Here is a 14,472-nt window from a genome sequence, read left to right on the forward strand (position 1 = left end):
CTTCCAGACGATTTGAGCCAACACAAAAACTATTATTTCTGATTAGACTCATACTATTCAAACAGACCATTTGGAATGTTTACAGGAAATGTAAGGGCTGGCTGTAGAGAGAAAAAGAAAATATTTTCAGAAGAAACCTCTCTTTTGACAAAATGTGTCCGGCCTTGAGTTGGCCTTATTGTCATCTTTCACTAAACGCAAGTTCTCTTGTTGCTGGCTACAACTGAACTGGACTAAAGTGTATATGGTTTTACCATTAACCTCCCCACAGGTGCTGGACACATCCGAGATGGTGAAGAACACAACACGACCACAAATTAAGAACAGCAACATTTATTTAACATGATATAAAACAGATGGGATATGAACATTTGCAAATCAAATCTGTTACCATATGTTGGACATATCCTCCCATCCAGCTGTACCATGTACATTATATACACAGTAAACCTCTGATAATTACACTTTGTACACACACACAAAAAAAATATCTTCGTTTCACAAAGGGATATATTTTTATTGCTTTTTACACGTGCTAATCCTTTGTTGTTGTTTTTAGTTTCAGGGCTTCAAACCAACTTGTCATAAAATATAATCAAGCTCTGATTTATTTTCCTTTTCTCAGTTTAAATATATTTCTCAGCAATAAAAAGACAGTATAGTCAGAACATTCACACGTGGTGGCAACACTGTGCCAGGGACTGCAGATCCTTTTTTAAATAATTATAATGCAGAAACATGGGAAATTACAAATAATCTTAATCTGCAGCAATAAACTAGCTCCTCCTTTTATTACAATGGAGGGATCGATACCTATTTATCTTCGCATAGTCAAATGTTCTTTACAATAAATGGATAAATGTTACTGGTTAGCTAATGGCCAGTGTCTGAAAAACAAACTGATTTATTAAAGACGTAAATGAACTAAAAGGAAGTGGAAACATGTTCTTGAAACATATTTGACATGAATGGAAAAATGTGGCCTTGCCCAAAATATTTTAGGCTCACAACAGAGCTCAGTCGATTAACCTCCTATATATATATACAGATAGACATTGGGCCATATTCAAACAGGAACCTAATAAAACCATATAAATAATAAAAAAATTACATATAAAGCCTTGTAAAAACTGAAAATGAAACTGCAACAGTATGAAAGCACGCGTTGTCTCGCCAGGTTGAGGAGAGTGTTGCAATAACAGAGAAATGTCACAAAAAAAGTGGCATGTTAGTGGCATAGGAGCTTAAGACGTCACAGTGAGAATACAGAAGTCAGAGGTCAAGACCTGTGAGTATGGAGTAGGCAGTTTCACTCTCTGTAGGTCAAGGCTTTGTGCTGATCTCCTTGGGGAACTCTTCAGGAGCTGCTTCACACCACACCCGCCATTTCCTTCATGTGTAGGTTTTCACTGAGGCCAGAGCCTGTGCTGATGGGGAGAGAAGAATGAGGGAAAAAGTTGAATTGAATAGTACTCACTACTATAGATACCTAAGGCAAATTTAGATTTGTTTCTCAAATCTCAGATCTTTAGGATAGATTGTTTTCACTGTTATTTAGCTATCAAGACATCACCAGTCTAGCTGCATGGGTTGCTATGGTAACAAATTAGTAAGTACATAGCGACATGCTACTGATGTAGCAGGTTCCTTACAGCTGTGCATGCACAGACACCTGTGCCGTCAGACAGTTTATTTCAGTCCATCTGTTGTTCACCATGTTGTCCTTCACAGCGCTTTGTAGCAGAATGGATTCTGCTCAGCACTTCTGCTGAGCGTGATGCAAATTACATTTTTAAATCCGATTTGACTGAAACGCTTCACTAGAAATCCAATTGAAATCACATTTCAAATCAGCTCCAAAAGTGAAATGAATTGATGTGTTAGTTGTCTCTTTTTTTTTTTTCTTTCTTTTTTTTTTTTTTTGCTGTCCAGACTTTCTAATAATCAAAGTGGATGTGCTGGCAGTCTGAAGAAAGGCTACGACTTCCTCAAGACTCATAGTTCTACTATAGATGTATAGTGCAGTCATTTGACCCTACAGCCAAACTAAGTCAAGTCATGTCACTACAAACTAAAAGAAACTAAAATACAACATGAGAAAAATGATGGCTCTTATAGCAGGGATTCCCAAAGTGGGGTGCGCGAGCTGCCTCTAGGGGGTGTGCGAGATGAAAAATATAATGGCGGAGAAGAAGTTATCTTCTTCTACACACTGTATATACGCACCTAATTTGTGGCCTCTTACGTCATTCATTTGTGCAAATATGATCAAATGGCTGAAATCTGGGAAACTGTCAGGTGGGATACAGTGTTTCAGTTTAATTCAAATGCGGGAGCGCATTGTTGTGATCGTGATTATTTTGTAATTATTAATTATTATTTTGGGACATAGAAGGGGGTGTGCGGCTGAAAAGGTTTGGGAACCGCTGCTCTACAGCAACACAGAACACATACAAACACAACTGTTTCCCCTGGATTAAATTTTACATAAGTTACATAAAAATATTTAGATATTTTTACTGTACGTAAAATTTAATCAATTATTTTGTCCACAGAGACAAGATAACTGAGAACACACAGGCAATATGAGTATGAACAAAGCAGGTTGATGAAGGCCCTTACTGGTAGTACTACACACACATGAAGTGAGAGCCATCAGTGAGTTGATGGGGTGTGTTGGGAGACTGTGGAAGGGGTGGGGAAGTGGACGACAGGCTTTTCACTGCAACGAAAACAGCATCATGTTGAACACACAGGCACACAAAAAAGTTACTTAGAGACTAAGTAACTTTTGCAAAACAACAAAAATAACCAGTGAAATCAATGAAATTAAGGAAGAAACTCATGAGACTACAAAGACAAATAAATTACTGAGCATGTACACAATGGGAGCAGCTTGTTCGTCTTCCACAAACTTCTGTTTTACCGCATGCATGTCTTTGATGTAACCCCACCACCTCCTTTCGGTGCTCTCTAGAGATGTACCTGCTACCAGCTTGCTGCGTTTGGAGGCCTCCGCTGCCAGCTCGTAGGAGATATTAATCATCTTCTCTTTCTCCTGCACACTAACCTCCTCTTCGTTCTCCTCCTCTGGGCTTAGAGCCATACTAGGCAGCACATTCTGCATGCTAGAAGCAAACACACATAAACAGTTGCTGTGGTATGCTGTGCACAACTTTAATTATATACAACGTTTCCAGATAAACACAATTACCAACAAACTAGCCGTATCTTTTAAATCAATTCGAAGGGACTGACATTTAGAATAAAATGTCACGGTGGCTGAGAGATATGAAGACAGACTTTTCTGCACATCTGAGGTAGTGATGTGCATTGAAAGAGAAGGCAGATCGGTGGTGCCCCCTCTAAGGTAAGAGCCACCTATGACCGTGAACTCACTCCCACTTCTAAAGAGAATTTCATGCATGGCATCTGCTTTGAAATATCACTGCTTACCTGCACAGGCAGCCCTTTCACCACATGATCCTTATCTAATATCAAAGGCCTGTCCATGCTAATAAATAGTTAAAGGTAAAGACAGAGCATGTTTACCTGTTTTTGGCTATGAGGGCTTTGATGCGGTCAACTTTCCTCTGCTTATCAGCCTCCTGCTCAGGACTCAGAGGCTCCTCGGGGTCTGATTCAATATAGCGCTCAGGAATCAGCACTTTGTCAGGCACAGAAAGCTGAGGAAACACAACCAGACAAGGAAACACATATGCAGCACATTTAGTAGCAATGAATGGATCACTATGTGCTTTACAAATAAAGGAAAAACTGACACGTGAAATTACACAGAAGCTAAAAGTGGAAACAGGAAGGCTGTTTCTCGTTTTAGTGTATTTTAGAAGTAAATGGAGCATCACTGACAAATATTTAATGTGGGGGAATTCTGCAGCTTGCAGACATCAGCTGGGAAGAAAAGCTGTGAGGAGTTCATTGATGCAACCCAAAGCAAGGCTGTGAGCTCAGATACAATCTGAAAGAAGCTGCTAAAAATCTAGTTTATAAGAAGCCTGGGATAGGATTTTCCTATAGGAGTATGTGTTGATTTGCCAAGATCAGTATGGTGTTAGGAAAAAATCCTGGCTGGGATGCTTTGCAACTGTGTGTAAGTAAGGCAATACAGCGTCTGAAATATGAGTAAATAAATATGTTAACAGTAGTTTTAATGGTAAAATTACCACAGAACATCTTTTTCATAACTATTCCACTTTAATGTCAGAGACAAGATTGTGGCTGTGGCATTGACCGCATCGACAGTGATAATATTAGCCCTCTCAATAATGAACAGTATGGCCGATGGCTGATAAAAGACAGCCAACTGCTGCGCCTTACCTCTCGGTCCACATTAAAATGGTCAGCCTGCGAGGATTCTTTGAGGCGGGCAATCTCCTCAGCTGGTGTCTCCTGTTCCCTCACCACCTCCTGCTGCCTGAGAGAGGCCTCCAGCGCGTCAATGTCACTGCTGATCACCTCATCTCTGCGCCTCATTTGGGACTAAACAGAACACAAAATTAACAGGAAAAAGAAAACGCAGAGACATCAGATCACATGATGGGGCTCCAGGCTTCCAGGATTTGATTTTTTACATATTCGGACTTCAGTTATTGTCCATACAACGTCTGCATCACTCATCCCATACCTGCATGCTGCGGAAATGGTTTTCTTTCGTAAATGAGTGACTGCGAGAGGGTGTGTTCTCCTGGCTGCCACCCCGGATGCTGAGGCCTTTTTTCTTCTCCCTGAGGGCCCCCTGCTGGTGGCGACGGATCCTCTCCAGCTGCTCCTCTACGCTCATCCTCGGCCGACTGCCCTCCACGGCACACAGCTGCTGTTCCACTGCGCTCCGAGGACGCTCCTGTTAGCCAGAGATCAAAACCACACACACACAGACATGTATACAATGAGTATAATTTCACGATCTTCACATGAAGAACTGCTGTCGAGATATACATTGTGATGGTGAATTTTTTTTTTCTTTACAGAGCTCCAGTTCTTGTGTGTAGCTAAGTGGTGTCATGGTCTGGTTAGGTCAGATCTCATCTGATCTTAGGTCAGATGGTGCAGCATTCATTGTAAATACTGGGTATTGTTGGAAAGAAAAAACTCTGCTAACGCTCTGTTTCCTTCTGTGCTGTTTCTTTGAGCAGGGTTAAAAGACGAGATTACATAATAACCATAATGACGACTGTGAAATGGCTCTTGAATGTTCACTCTCTTTGAACCATATTGAGCAAAAGTCCAAACAACCTAACTACTGTGCGCTCACACGCTCCTGCTGACACAGATGGGTGCACCCAGAGAGGCTGGGGGCTTGTTAATGCCTGAGCAGCAGAGGCTGATGATGTGAAGTGAACTGAGGAGAAGCTGCTCATTCTCAGGTTTGTGCAATGCTGGAGGGCTGGCAGATGTGGACACAGTCCAGAGCCCAAGGACGCACTCTCCACTGTCCATATTGTTCAGGAAGCTGGTAAGCTAGCGTGGCGTATCCTGGCTAAAATTTTGCGGGCAGAAGAAGTTCGAGATGGCTTCTAGGCTACAGGAATTAAAGGATAGCTGAAATCTAGAGACCTGTGACATAATCTCTTCATGCCACGAGATGCATAGCCTACAGGGAGGAGTATGTGTGGATCCGTTGAAGCTCATTCAGAATATTTACAATATGTTCCTCTTTTTTAAAAGTCAAACTCATATTGACACACTAAAGCAGGGCACACCCAACAGTGTGGTACAGTAATGACATGGTTAGTATATTTAAGTTGATAGTGTTTGAGTCTGGACTGGAAACTGTATAAACCAAGCGTGGCATTTATTTTATGACAGCTTGGTTTGAGAGCATGAGTCACACCCTGGCCTCTTCTGCACATGTTAGTTTTTAACCAACAGCTTAATAAGCAAAACAAACCAATTAAATGGAGAGAAAATGCAATTCAAGAAAATTAAGTGGTGGCCAGCACAGCTGCCCACAGGAGGCTGACAATGATGGGAAAATAAGAAAACAATATAAAAAATTGTTTTTCTTCTGTTTAGTAGCTCCAAACCTACAAATGTGAGAATAATGTACAGTTACTACCGAAACTTTGAGGACTCACCGTCCGAAGGTCAGGCTTCTTGCCTTTCCTCAGTGTAACATACGAAGCTATGGAGGAAGAGTCAGGCACTGGAGATTTGGTTCTGGGTGGGACAATGCCAACTGGGTAGGACATGCCTAGCCAGAAGAAGAGAAAAGAAGTCAGTAAGAGGTTTAGTTTGCACAATATTAAAATCCACTATGTATGTGTTATAGCATAGAAAATTGTTCATGGATCATTATCAAATTGTAAGACATTTTAGTGCATATGCTTAAGAGAAAATTCAGGCCAGTTTCCTTTTTTTGGGGGGAATTCTAACCCATCTATTCACAGAGAACGTATGATACAGTCTATCTAATGGCCGTCTGAACGGCAACCATAATATCAACTTGTCAATGCTTAAATGTGTTTTAAATTAGTTTTGTTAGATTAGATTTGTTACTATGTTTGTTGTGAGTGGCTGACATTGCTTTTATTGTACATACACAGGACACCTAAGGTCACTTATCTATTTGTTCAGTTTTTTTTTTTTGGACTTCCCTGGAAAACTAAGAAGGTATCAGAAGCTGTCTCATCATATTACTTGGTCTTTGTTTAACTTAAATATACCTTTGTTTCCACCGTGCTCTCTGTCAGATGGGTATTCAGATCTGTCCTCTCCATTGCTCTCATCCACTTCGGCCACTGTGGTGAGCTCTGGTTCACTCTTATACAGCCTGTAGTCGGGACCCTGCTGATGAGCAATAAGTAGCAAGGTCAACACACGCGTAAAACAGCTGCAGCACAGTTTCAAAATGAAAAAAACCCAAAAAAACTACATTTTTTTAAAAAGGGAACAGAAATCATTCATTGATGAAATGACGCTTTAAATGCAGACTTTGCAATCTTAGAACGCAAATGCAAACAGTTTGAAGGAAAACTCTGTGATGATGTGAGTTCAGCAAAAAGTAGGCAGCAGACACATTCAAACATAATTTGCAACCACGACAGAATACAAAAATAAAATAAAATCAATACTTTTTAACACAGAGGAAAAGACAGAAAAGAGGAGTTAAAAAAAATACACAAGCAAGGCTTCAGCCAACTCACTGAAAAAATGATGGAAGCATGGGAATAAATCAAAGAATGGATATGGTCCAAACAAAAAGGATCCAGAGGAAATGAAATGTCTGTCAAAATCAAAATGGGAATCATCACTGTGAACGATGGCATGTGATGGCACAGCTGACGGCAGGGTCAACCATGAGGTCAACAAGCTTACGCTGTGCGTGCTATTCCTGTGATTGGCCTTCCTGTCCTCTGGCCTGTGGAGTGATGAAGGGCGCACACCAGCATGAGAGGGCATAGGGGGCACGGTGGGGGGGATGGGCTCGTAGGACTGAGGTAGGGGTGGCCGCGGGGGTGCCGAGTCCTCCTCCTGGGGATCATACAGGGTATGACAGGACAGGAAGCAAGGTGACACATGGTGCCACCATACAGGCTCGGGGCAACAGCCATCTGGTTCAGAGTACTTCTGGTCCACAGGGTGGGTTAACCAGCTGATCAGCCCGAGAGAGAGCGCTCCACATGCTGTTACAGTACAGCTTGACTGACACTTTCCTTCAGATACCACCACTCATACCATCCCAGAGCAGGGCTACCAGTTTGAGCCCAGCCTCAGCTGATCAGTTATGTTCATTTAATGCTATAAACTGGGTGACATATTCAATCTGCTTGTTATGGTTCAAAGATATTTAAAATACACTGGATCCAGCAAATGCTAGGAAAAATTGCTGTAGATTAATCTTCTGATGATTAACTAATCTACTAAATGCCTTATTGTTTTAACACTACAGAACTGTAAGAACATTTGTATTGTTTTGTTTTCTCTTTGCCACCTCACCTCGCTTTTGTGCTTACTGAAGCCGGCCTTGGGTCCGTAGAAACCCATCCCCTCAGCAGCATTTCTCTGGGCTTTGTTTTTATTCAGGGCCTCCATCACATCTTGAATCCTCCACAGTTCTTTCTGGATGCGGACGTGCTGCTGACTGGGAGGCTCCGTCTGGGTGTGCACAGAAAACACACACACGTTTGCAAACACTGTGAGTAATGGTTACTTTAAACATGCAAGAGACAAAGCAGTTTGCAGAAATTAACAAATATATGAAAACTAAAATGGGGACTTTATGTATATGCTAAGTTGCAGTTGCACTCACTGATGTGTCTCTGAACAAAACTAGCCTCAGAAAGGGATATAGGGATATAGTTAGCCTGGACAAGAAGGGATGGATGGAAAGCAGAAGGACAAGAGACACAGACATGTAATTATCTCCCCATTTCTAATGACAGGTTTGTCTTTGTGTGAAGGACACTTAAGAAGAAGATGTCCAGACTCCCTGCTGGCTCTTTGACTTCTCTACTCTGAATGAACATCGGCTCTGACTATAAGCTCAACCAGGAAAATAACAGTTTGAACGGCTTCTCTCCATCTCCTACACCTCTCCCCCGATGAAGGACAAGATAAAAGACAAAGTTAATTAAGATCTGCTCTATCATCGTTACAGTTAACAATCACTCACTATGTTGCTTTTATCTCTCAATTCTCTCTCCACAAAGCCTGGCTAAGGGCACTGGGGCAGAAAGCTTCCTTACTTTGGTGCAGCTCCATTCTCAAAAAATGAGCCTACCTGAGGGCTTCCCAGTGCTTCGAGCTGCTCCAGCAGGTTGTTCTTAGCCAGAGTCACATCTCCTTCCAGCTTGTCATATTCCCTCCAACACCGCTCCAACTCCTGGAGCGGGTGCAAGAGAATGACAATGATAAAGCAAACAAGCAGGCAAAAAACTCACATCAAAACTCCTGAGGAAAGAAAGCCACAGTGTCCAGTGTGAGTGTGCGGGAATGCAGTGTACGACTCACAGCGGTGATTCTGGACAGCTCTCTGCAGGTGCTGAGGAGGCCGCTCTGCAGTAAGTCTCTCTGCTGGATGACGCTCTGCATGGCAGCAGGGTTATCAGAGCCCATCTCTATCTCCTGGCTGGCTGACAGGAGCGCTGTCTCCAGGGTGTGCTGAAGGAACCCACAACATATCAAACACACGTAGCGACCGCATGACAGTTTTATTTGTCACCATAACCTTTGAGTTCAGATAAATTTAGCTAAGTCATAGCGGATTACTTAAGCCTCTAGCAGAGCGTCCCTGTTTGTATTTTCATTCCGGGATTAGCCAAACAAAGATAAACCAAAGCCCCGACCATAGTTTTCAATCTGCTCATTTTATTAACCACTTATCCAGTGTATCATCATGTAAAACACACATTAAAAAGAACATAAAGGATTTGTGTAGTATATTTACTTCAGCAGTTCAATTAGTTTCCTATCACCTGAAGAATCAATTACTCAGTTAATTTGAAAGGTAATTTCAAGTTTATTTATTACTTTTAATCAACCAAATATACGCATTTCTGTAAGAATTCTCCTGTGACTGTCATGTGTGAGCGACTCTAATTAAGTTAAATATGTTGGACAAACATGGTGCATTACTGTCCTTGCTGTTTACATCTATTTTCAGTGTGTGCCTGCAAACACTGCACAGCGACCACTATGGTCCGCTGGTACCAGACAGCCACATATGGCGAATATGACACAGCAATGCGAGCCTTCCAAGGCAGACAACCCTTTCAGGCTGATGAAAGTAGTTATAAGCTGCAGTTAAACATCACAACAGGACTTTTTAGATTGATTTGTCAGTTTTGTGCTTATAAACTTAACTTGGGCTATAATTACATTTGTTTCTCCATATGGTGCCACATCTTAGCAAACACTTCAAACGTGTCACAGTGATAAATGTGTAGTGTGTTGTCACCTTCTCTCTGTACAGCTGCTGAAGTTTGTCCTCGTGCGTCCTCACAATTTTATCCTGCTCACACAACCTGCTAAGTTTTGTCTGAAAAAACAAAACAAAAACAAAAGAGTCGTGAGGCTCCGTGCAAAGCTGAACAGAGCATGACGTCATGCAAAAGTGCAACACGGCGCTTACATCGGTGTCCATTTCGTCTGTCATACATGTATACGCTTGTTCCCTGTAGTCTTCTGGACTCAGCTGCAAGGAAAGACGGAGCATTAGACGGAGGCAACACATCTGCACATACACATTAGAATCTGGAGATCTAATGCAGTGTCATGACAAGGCTCTCTCACTGAGCCGCAGGATTTATCCAGACAATCTACATTACCAAACCAGCTACGGAACGGCAGCCAGTCTAAACACAGGCTCTTTGCTGATGATTCCTGTGCCTCGCGTTTCGTCACCCGGAGTCGTTTGTCTCCATCAGCACAATGCAGTGGTTTTATTGGAAATGCAAGGGGAAGGCATGTAAAACAATCTTGCTTACTAAACTCTAGAGTCAGCGCATAAGCTGTCCACCAACTGTGTTTTCTCCATCACATACTCTGCCGCAAATTCGTCCAAGGACTCTCTGAGTGTTTGCGTGTGTGTTGCATTAAGCCAAAGAGCAATATTACTCTAAGGTATTATAAAAGCTATGTTTGTGTAGTTACAAAACTCCTAACCCTCTGCTCAAAAAGGAGAACACATTTCAGCTGCATTGGATCCCGTGTTTCCAGAAAATCTGCATATGACAGTCATTCTCACACTGTCCTACATGTAAAACAAACAACAAGTAGAGTCGGTAAATATTGGGACAGTGACACATTTCGGTGCTGTTTTGTGTTTGTACCCACATTTGGGTACAGATGTAGAAATGACGCAATGACGATGAGGTCAAAGCACAAACTTCACAACTCAATTCACTTCTAGGTTATTGTGCAAACTACAACAGCAGCTTGTTTCGGGTCTTTTTCAGAAAAAAAACATCTAACATATCTGCTCTTCAAAAACTCTTAAAGCTAAGAATCGCCACTTTAACCTCATTGACATTGTTTAGATTCAAATCCAACGTGCCAAAGATGACAAAACTCCAAAAATGACACTGTCCAAATACTTCCAGGCTCCACCGTATCCAACATTACACACGCACACACCTGCACTCTTTCACACACACACACCTCTCGTAACACCCTTTCCCTCAGTTGAACCACAGGGAACAGTTAAAGCAGGTGGGACTTAAGAACCACATGGCATTACACACAGAACATGCAGACGCTCCCACAGTTTAAAGGAGCTACACTGTGGTGTTGTGCAGTGTGGACTACAAGTGACGAGGGGAGAGGGAGGGAGACAGACTTCTGGCAGCTGAACAGGTGGGAATGCAGCTGTTTGCAGAGCCGGTATGCCAATGAATGAAGGGGGGGGGGGTGAACGCGGGTGAGGGCAGTCTTCGGCGGCACTTTTACACCTTGAGAGGGGTCACAAAAGTGGCAAAGAGATGTCATAGCCATCGTCACACACAAGCCGGACCCTTCATCCTTTCCATCAGCAGAATGACAAGAGGAGGTGAAGGGGAGGGGATGGAGACATGTAAAAAGGAAGAGAGAGTTTACTAGAAAATATTCTAGAAAATCTTCATCAGTATTGTCCCATCAATTGACCAGTGCCCCCCCAGACCATATCAAGTCTATTCAATGGCTGATACTCAAATGTCAGATCTAAAACCCATAATCGTTACACCTCGGTACAAGTCGCTACAGATACTTTATCTATTAAACTGCAGTGGAATAGTTGCATCCTCCATGCTAAACATGAAAATAATTTCACGTTATGGTTCTTAAATTATGCCATAAAAACACTCTCCTGATGGCTTTAAATTGGGGCTTTTTCGTTCACAAAGTCTGTCACACTAACCAGAATCCCTGGCTAATGAGAGGGGACGCATTCTCCAAAAGGCTATGAAAAAAAAATCACTCACCACAGAATGAGGAAGGGATTTAACTGAACAGTGGAGCATACATACATCATACTGCTCTTTTAAAAGTCATGCCCACATGAGCATGACTTCTCATCATAGGAGGAGAACAGTCAAAAGCGATGGATGAGGAGGTGCTGGCAATACAAACGATACAGGGAGACCAGTCTCAAGATGCCGTGAGGACTTGGACATCGAAGGAGGAGCATTTGCAAAAACAGACCAAAAGAACGACAGTGACCGGTGAGGATGAGGCGGAGCAAAGTCTTTGGCTGGCCTTACTTGCTGGTAAAGTTGAGGCCTTGGGGCAGAGTTCTCAATCAAAGTGTGAGTCATGACGATTAAAGGCTCATTTTCCTTCATCTAGTCCGGTGCGGAGAGGAGCGATACAGCAAGTGTCAGAAAGTTTATAGCAGTGCTTCAAATTCTGAGACAACACCCACAGCGTGATTACACCTCACTCGCTCTCTCTCATGAAGCAGACATGAACATGTGCATTCAGAGAGGACAGTGTGGGGTACAGGGCCGAGAGAGACACTTACAAATAAGATCAGACAGACAATGCACTGCAGAGCTCTAAGATGTTTACTTATTAGCCGTGAACAGCTCACATTAAACCTTGATGTATTCTAATGATACAAACGGAGCGGGCACTATTGTCGGCATCAGAAGGTAAACGTAGAGCCTCATCAATTTGAGTGAAGAGAAAAATTACATATTTCTCAATGGCCACACAAATCTCAGGCCAGCTCAGCTTTAATAATTATGAGAGAGGGGTTATTGTGCCTCTGTGTGTGATACAGTGCACGTACTCAAACTCTCAAAGCACTTCAGAGCAATTAAAAAAAAGCAGAAGATGAACGTTAAGAATTCCTTTGGAAGCACTTCACTGATATGATACCTGCTTCTCTATGAGTACACTACTGTATGTGGCAGACACAAAGCTTGTCCGCATCTCCCAGCTACACAGAATAAAGTGATAACGGTTACTCTTTCAGTGTAGCTTACAGTGGGTTTAGGTTACGTGTTCAGAATAATGAACAGAGCTGTCTAGGTACGAGCCCTGCTGACTGGCTTGGGTTATAAATGCCGTGGAACATGTTTATGCTACGTGCTCGTGTGAAGTACTACGATATAAATAAATGATAAATTAGCGAGGCATCAGACAGGAAATTAATAAATTAGTCAAACAGCAGAAAGGACTGATTAACACAATAATAGCAGGAGGAAACAGGGCATGCGTTCATGCATCACCCCACCTGATTGTCCAAATACATGAGGTTCCTTTGGAGGTGATGGGAGAGAATGTCGTTCTACCGTCAGCAGCACGGAGGAAAGAAAAGGCAACAGGAGAGTGAGACAGAAGAGCAAGGAAGCCGCGTCCTTTCGCTGATGCCCTCTCGCTCGCTTACTCACACAAGCATGTCATGTACCCAAAGATAACCAGAGTGAAAGGAAGGAAGGGCCAGTCAAGGTGAAGAAAATAGGTCAGGTACGGGGTGGACAGAATGAGAGTATGGCTGAAAGATCGGAGCTCAATAATGGCAAAGTGGCCACATGCAGTCTCGACCTAATGCAGGCAAAACGCAAAAGAAAATGTTGACGCTGGACTCATTCCTAAACTGATGCACAACTGGAGGCTTCAAATACATTGTGCAATAGCAGGTTACAAAACAAATGTAAAGTGATTAAAACCCCAAAAATATCCACTTTAGGTTTGTTTGACCTACATCAGCAACTGTCAAATCTCTTGAATTAACATTTACGTATGCCAGTGGCCTTGACCTCCTTAGTCCATCACTCTTTAGGCTCGCCAGTGGCTTTCATTTCCATCTTTAGGGGCATGAAATTACTTAATCACTGCTAAAATGGCCCTGATATAATGATCTGATGAACTGAACTGTCTTCAGCCAGATGCAGACATGAATCACTTTTTTTGAAAAGACTGACAACAACGTAGCTGGTCCGTAAATCAAGTCTATCTAGTCTTTAGTCATGTAAAGAAGCACTTTTCTCCTTAAATGAGCCATGTGTGAAGATCAAATAAATCCTCTGGACTGAGATGGATAATGGAAGTGGGTAAAGATGGCATTCACACCACACGCTAACATACACGCCTGCAGAGATATCTCTGGGGGCCTGACCTTTGGGTTGTCGCCATCCATGTTTAGTTGCATAAGCTGTGCTACAGTGTGCTCCCGGATACTGTTTAGCTCTGCCTGCTGCCGTCGCAGCTTTATCAGCAGCAAAGTCAGTTCCTCAGGCTGCAAGGGGAGGGAGGAAGGGAGGGACACACAGCCACAATGAAAAGGGGACACACCGCACCGGGAGTGGGAGGGGAAAGGAGAGAGCACACCAGGATAGGAGATTTAGAGGAATCAGGCTCCGGAGAGGTGAACAGTTGCTGAATCCTGGAAGTGAGTTTTCATGCAGTTCAGGACCATGAGATTATCTGGTGTGCTATCAGTGTCAACAGCATGCAGATTCTACACATCTGCAGAGCAGCAGTTAGCATTCATGCAGAATCCAGCTCACACTTTACCCGCTCCACGAGGAC

General features: G+C 42.7%; 1 protein-coding gene across 7 annotated transcripts in view; it reads right to left on the bottom strand.

Moving 5' to 3' along the window:
- Window positions 1–101: 101 nt before the first annotated feature.
- The window catches only part of LOC311495720 (pleckstrin homology domain-containing family A member 5-like), a 74,028-nt gene continuing 59,657 nt past the window's right edge, over window positions 102–14,472 (bottom strand). The window contains exons 13-28 of one of the 7 annotated variants that reach the window (XM_084555281.1): window positions 14,060–14,179; window positions 13,175–13,228; window positions 12,198–12,278; window positions 10,091–10,153; window positions 9,917–9,997; window positions 8,971–9,120; window positions 8,741–8,842; window positions 7,957–8,115; window positions 6,684–6,807; window positions 6,096–6,211; window positions 4,646–4,861; window positions 4,339–4,500; window positions 3,553–3,686; window positions 2,986–3,128; window positions 2,641–2,722; window positions 102–1,427 (exon numbers count right to left, since the gene is read on the bottom strand). In XM_084555281.1, the coding sequence (XP_084411407.1) occupies window positions 1,370–1,427; window positions 2,641–2,722; window positions 2,986–3,128; window positions 3,553–3,686; window positions 4,339–4,500; window positions 4,646–4,861; window positions 6,096–6,211; window positions 6,684–6,807; window positions 7,957–8,115; window positions 8,741–8,842; window positions 8,971–9,120; window positions 9,917–9,997; window positions 10,091–10,153; window positions 12,198–12,278; window positions 13,175–13,228; window positions 14,060–14,179 (1,845 nt within the window). In that variant the 3' untranslated portion in view covers window positions 102–1,369. The other 6 variants (XM_084555279.1, XM_084555275.1, XM_084555277.1 and 3 more) reach the window with 6 other exon arrangements.

Source organism: Chelon labrosus (genome assembly GCF_963514085.1).
Source record: "Chelon labrosus genome assembly, chromosome: 11".
Taxonomy (NCBI): Eukaryota; Metazoa; Chordata; class Actinopteri; order Mugiliformes; family Mugilidae; genus Chelon; species Chelon labrosus.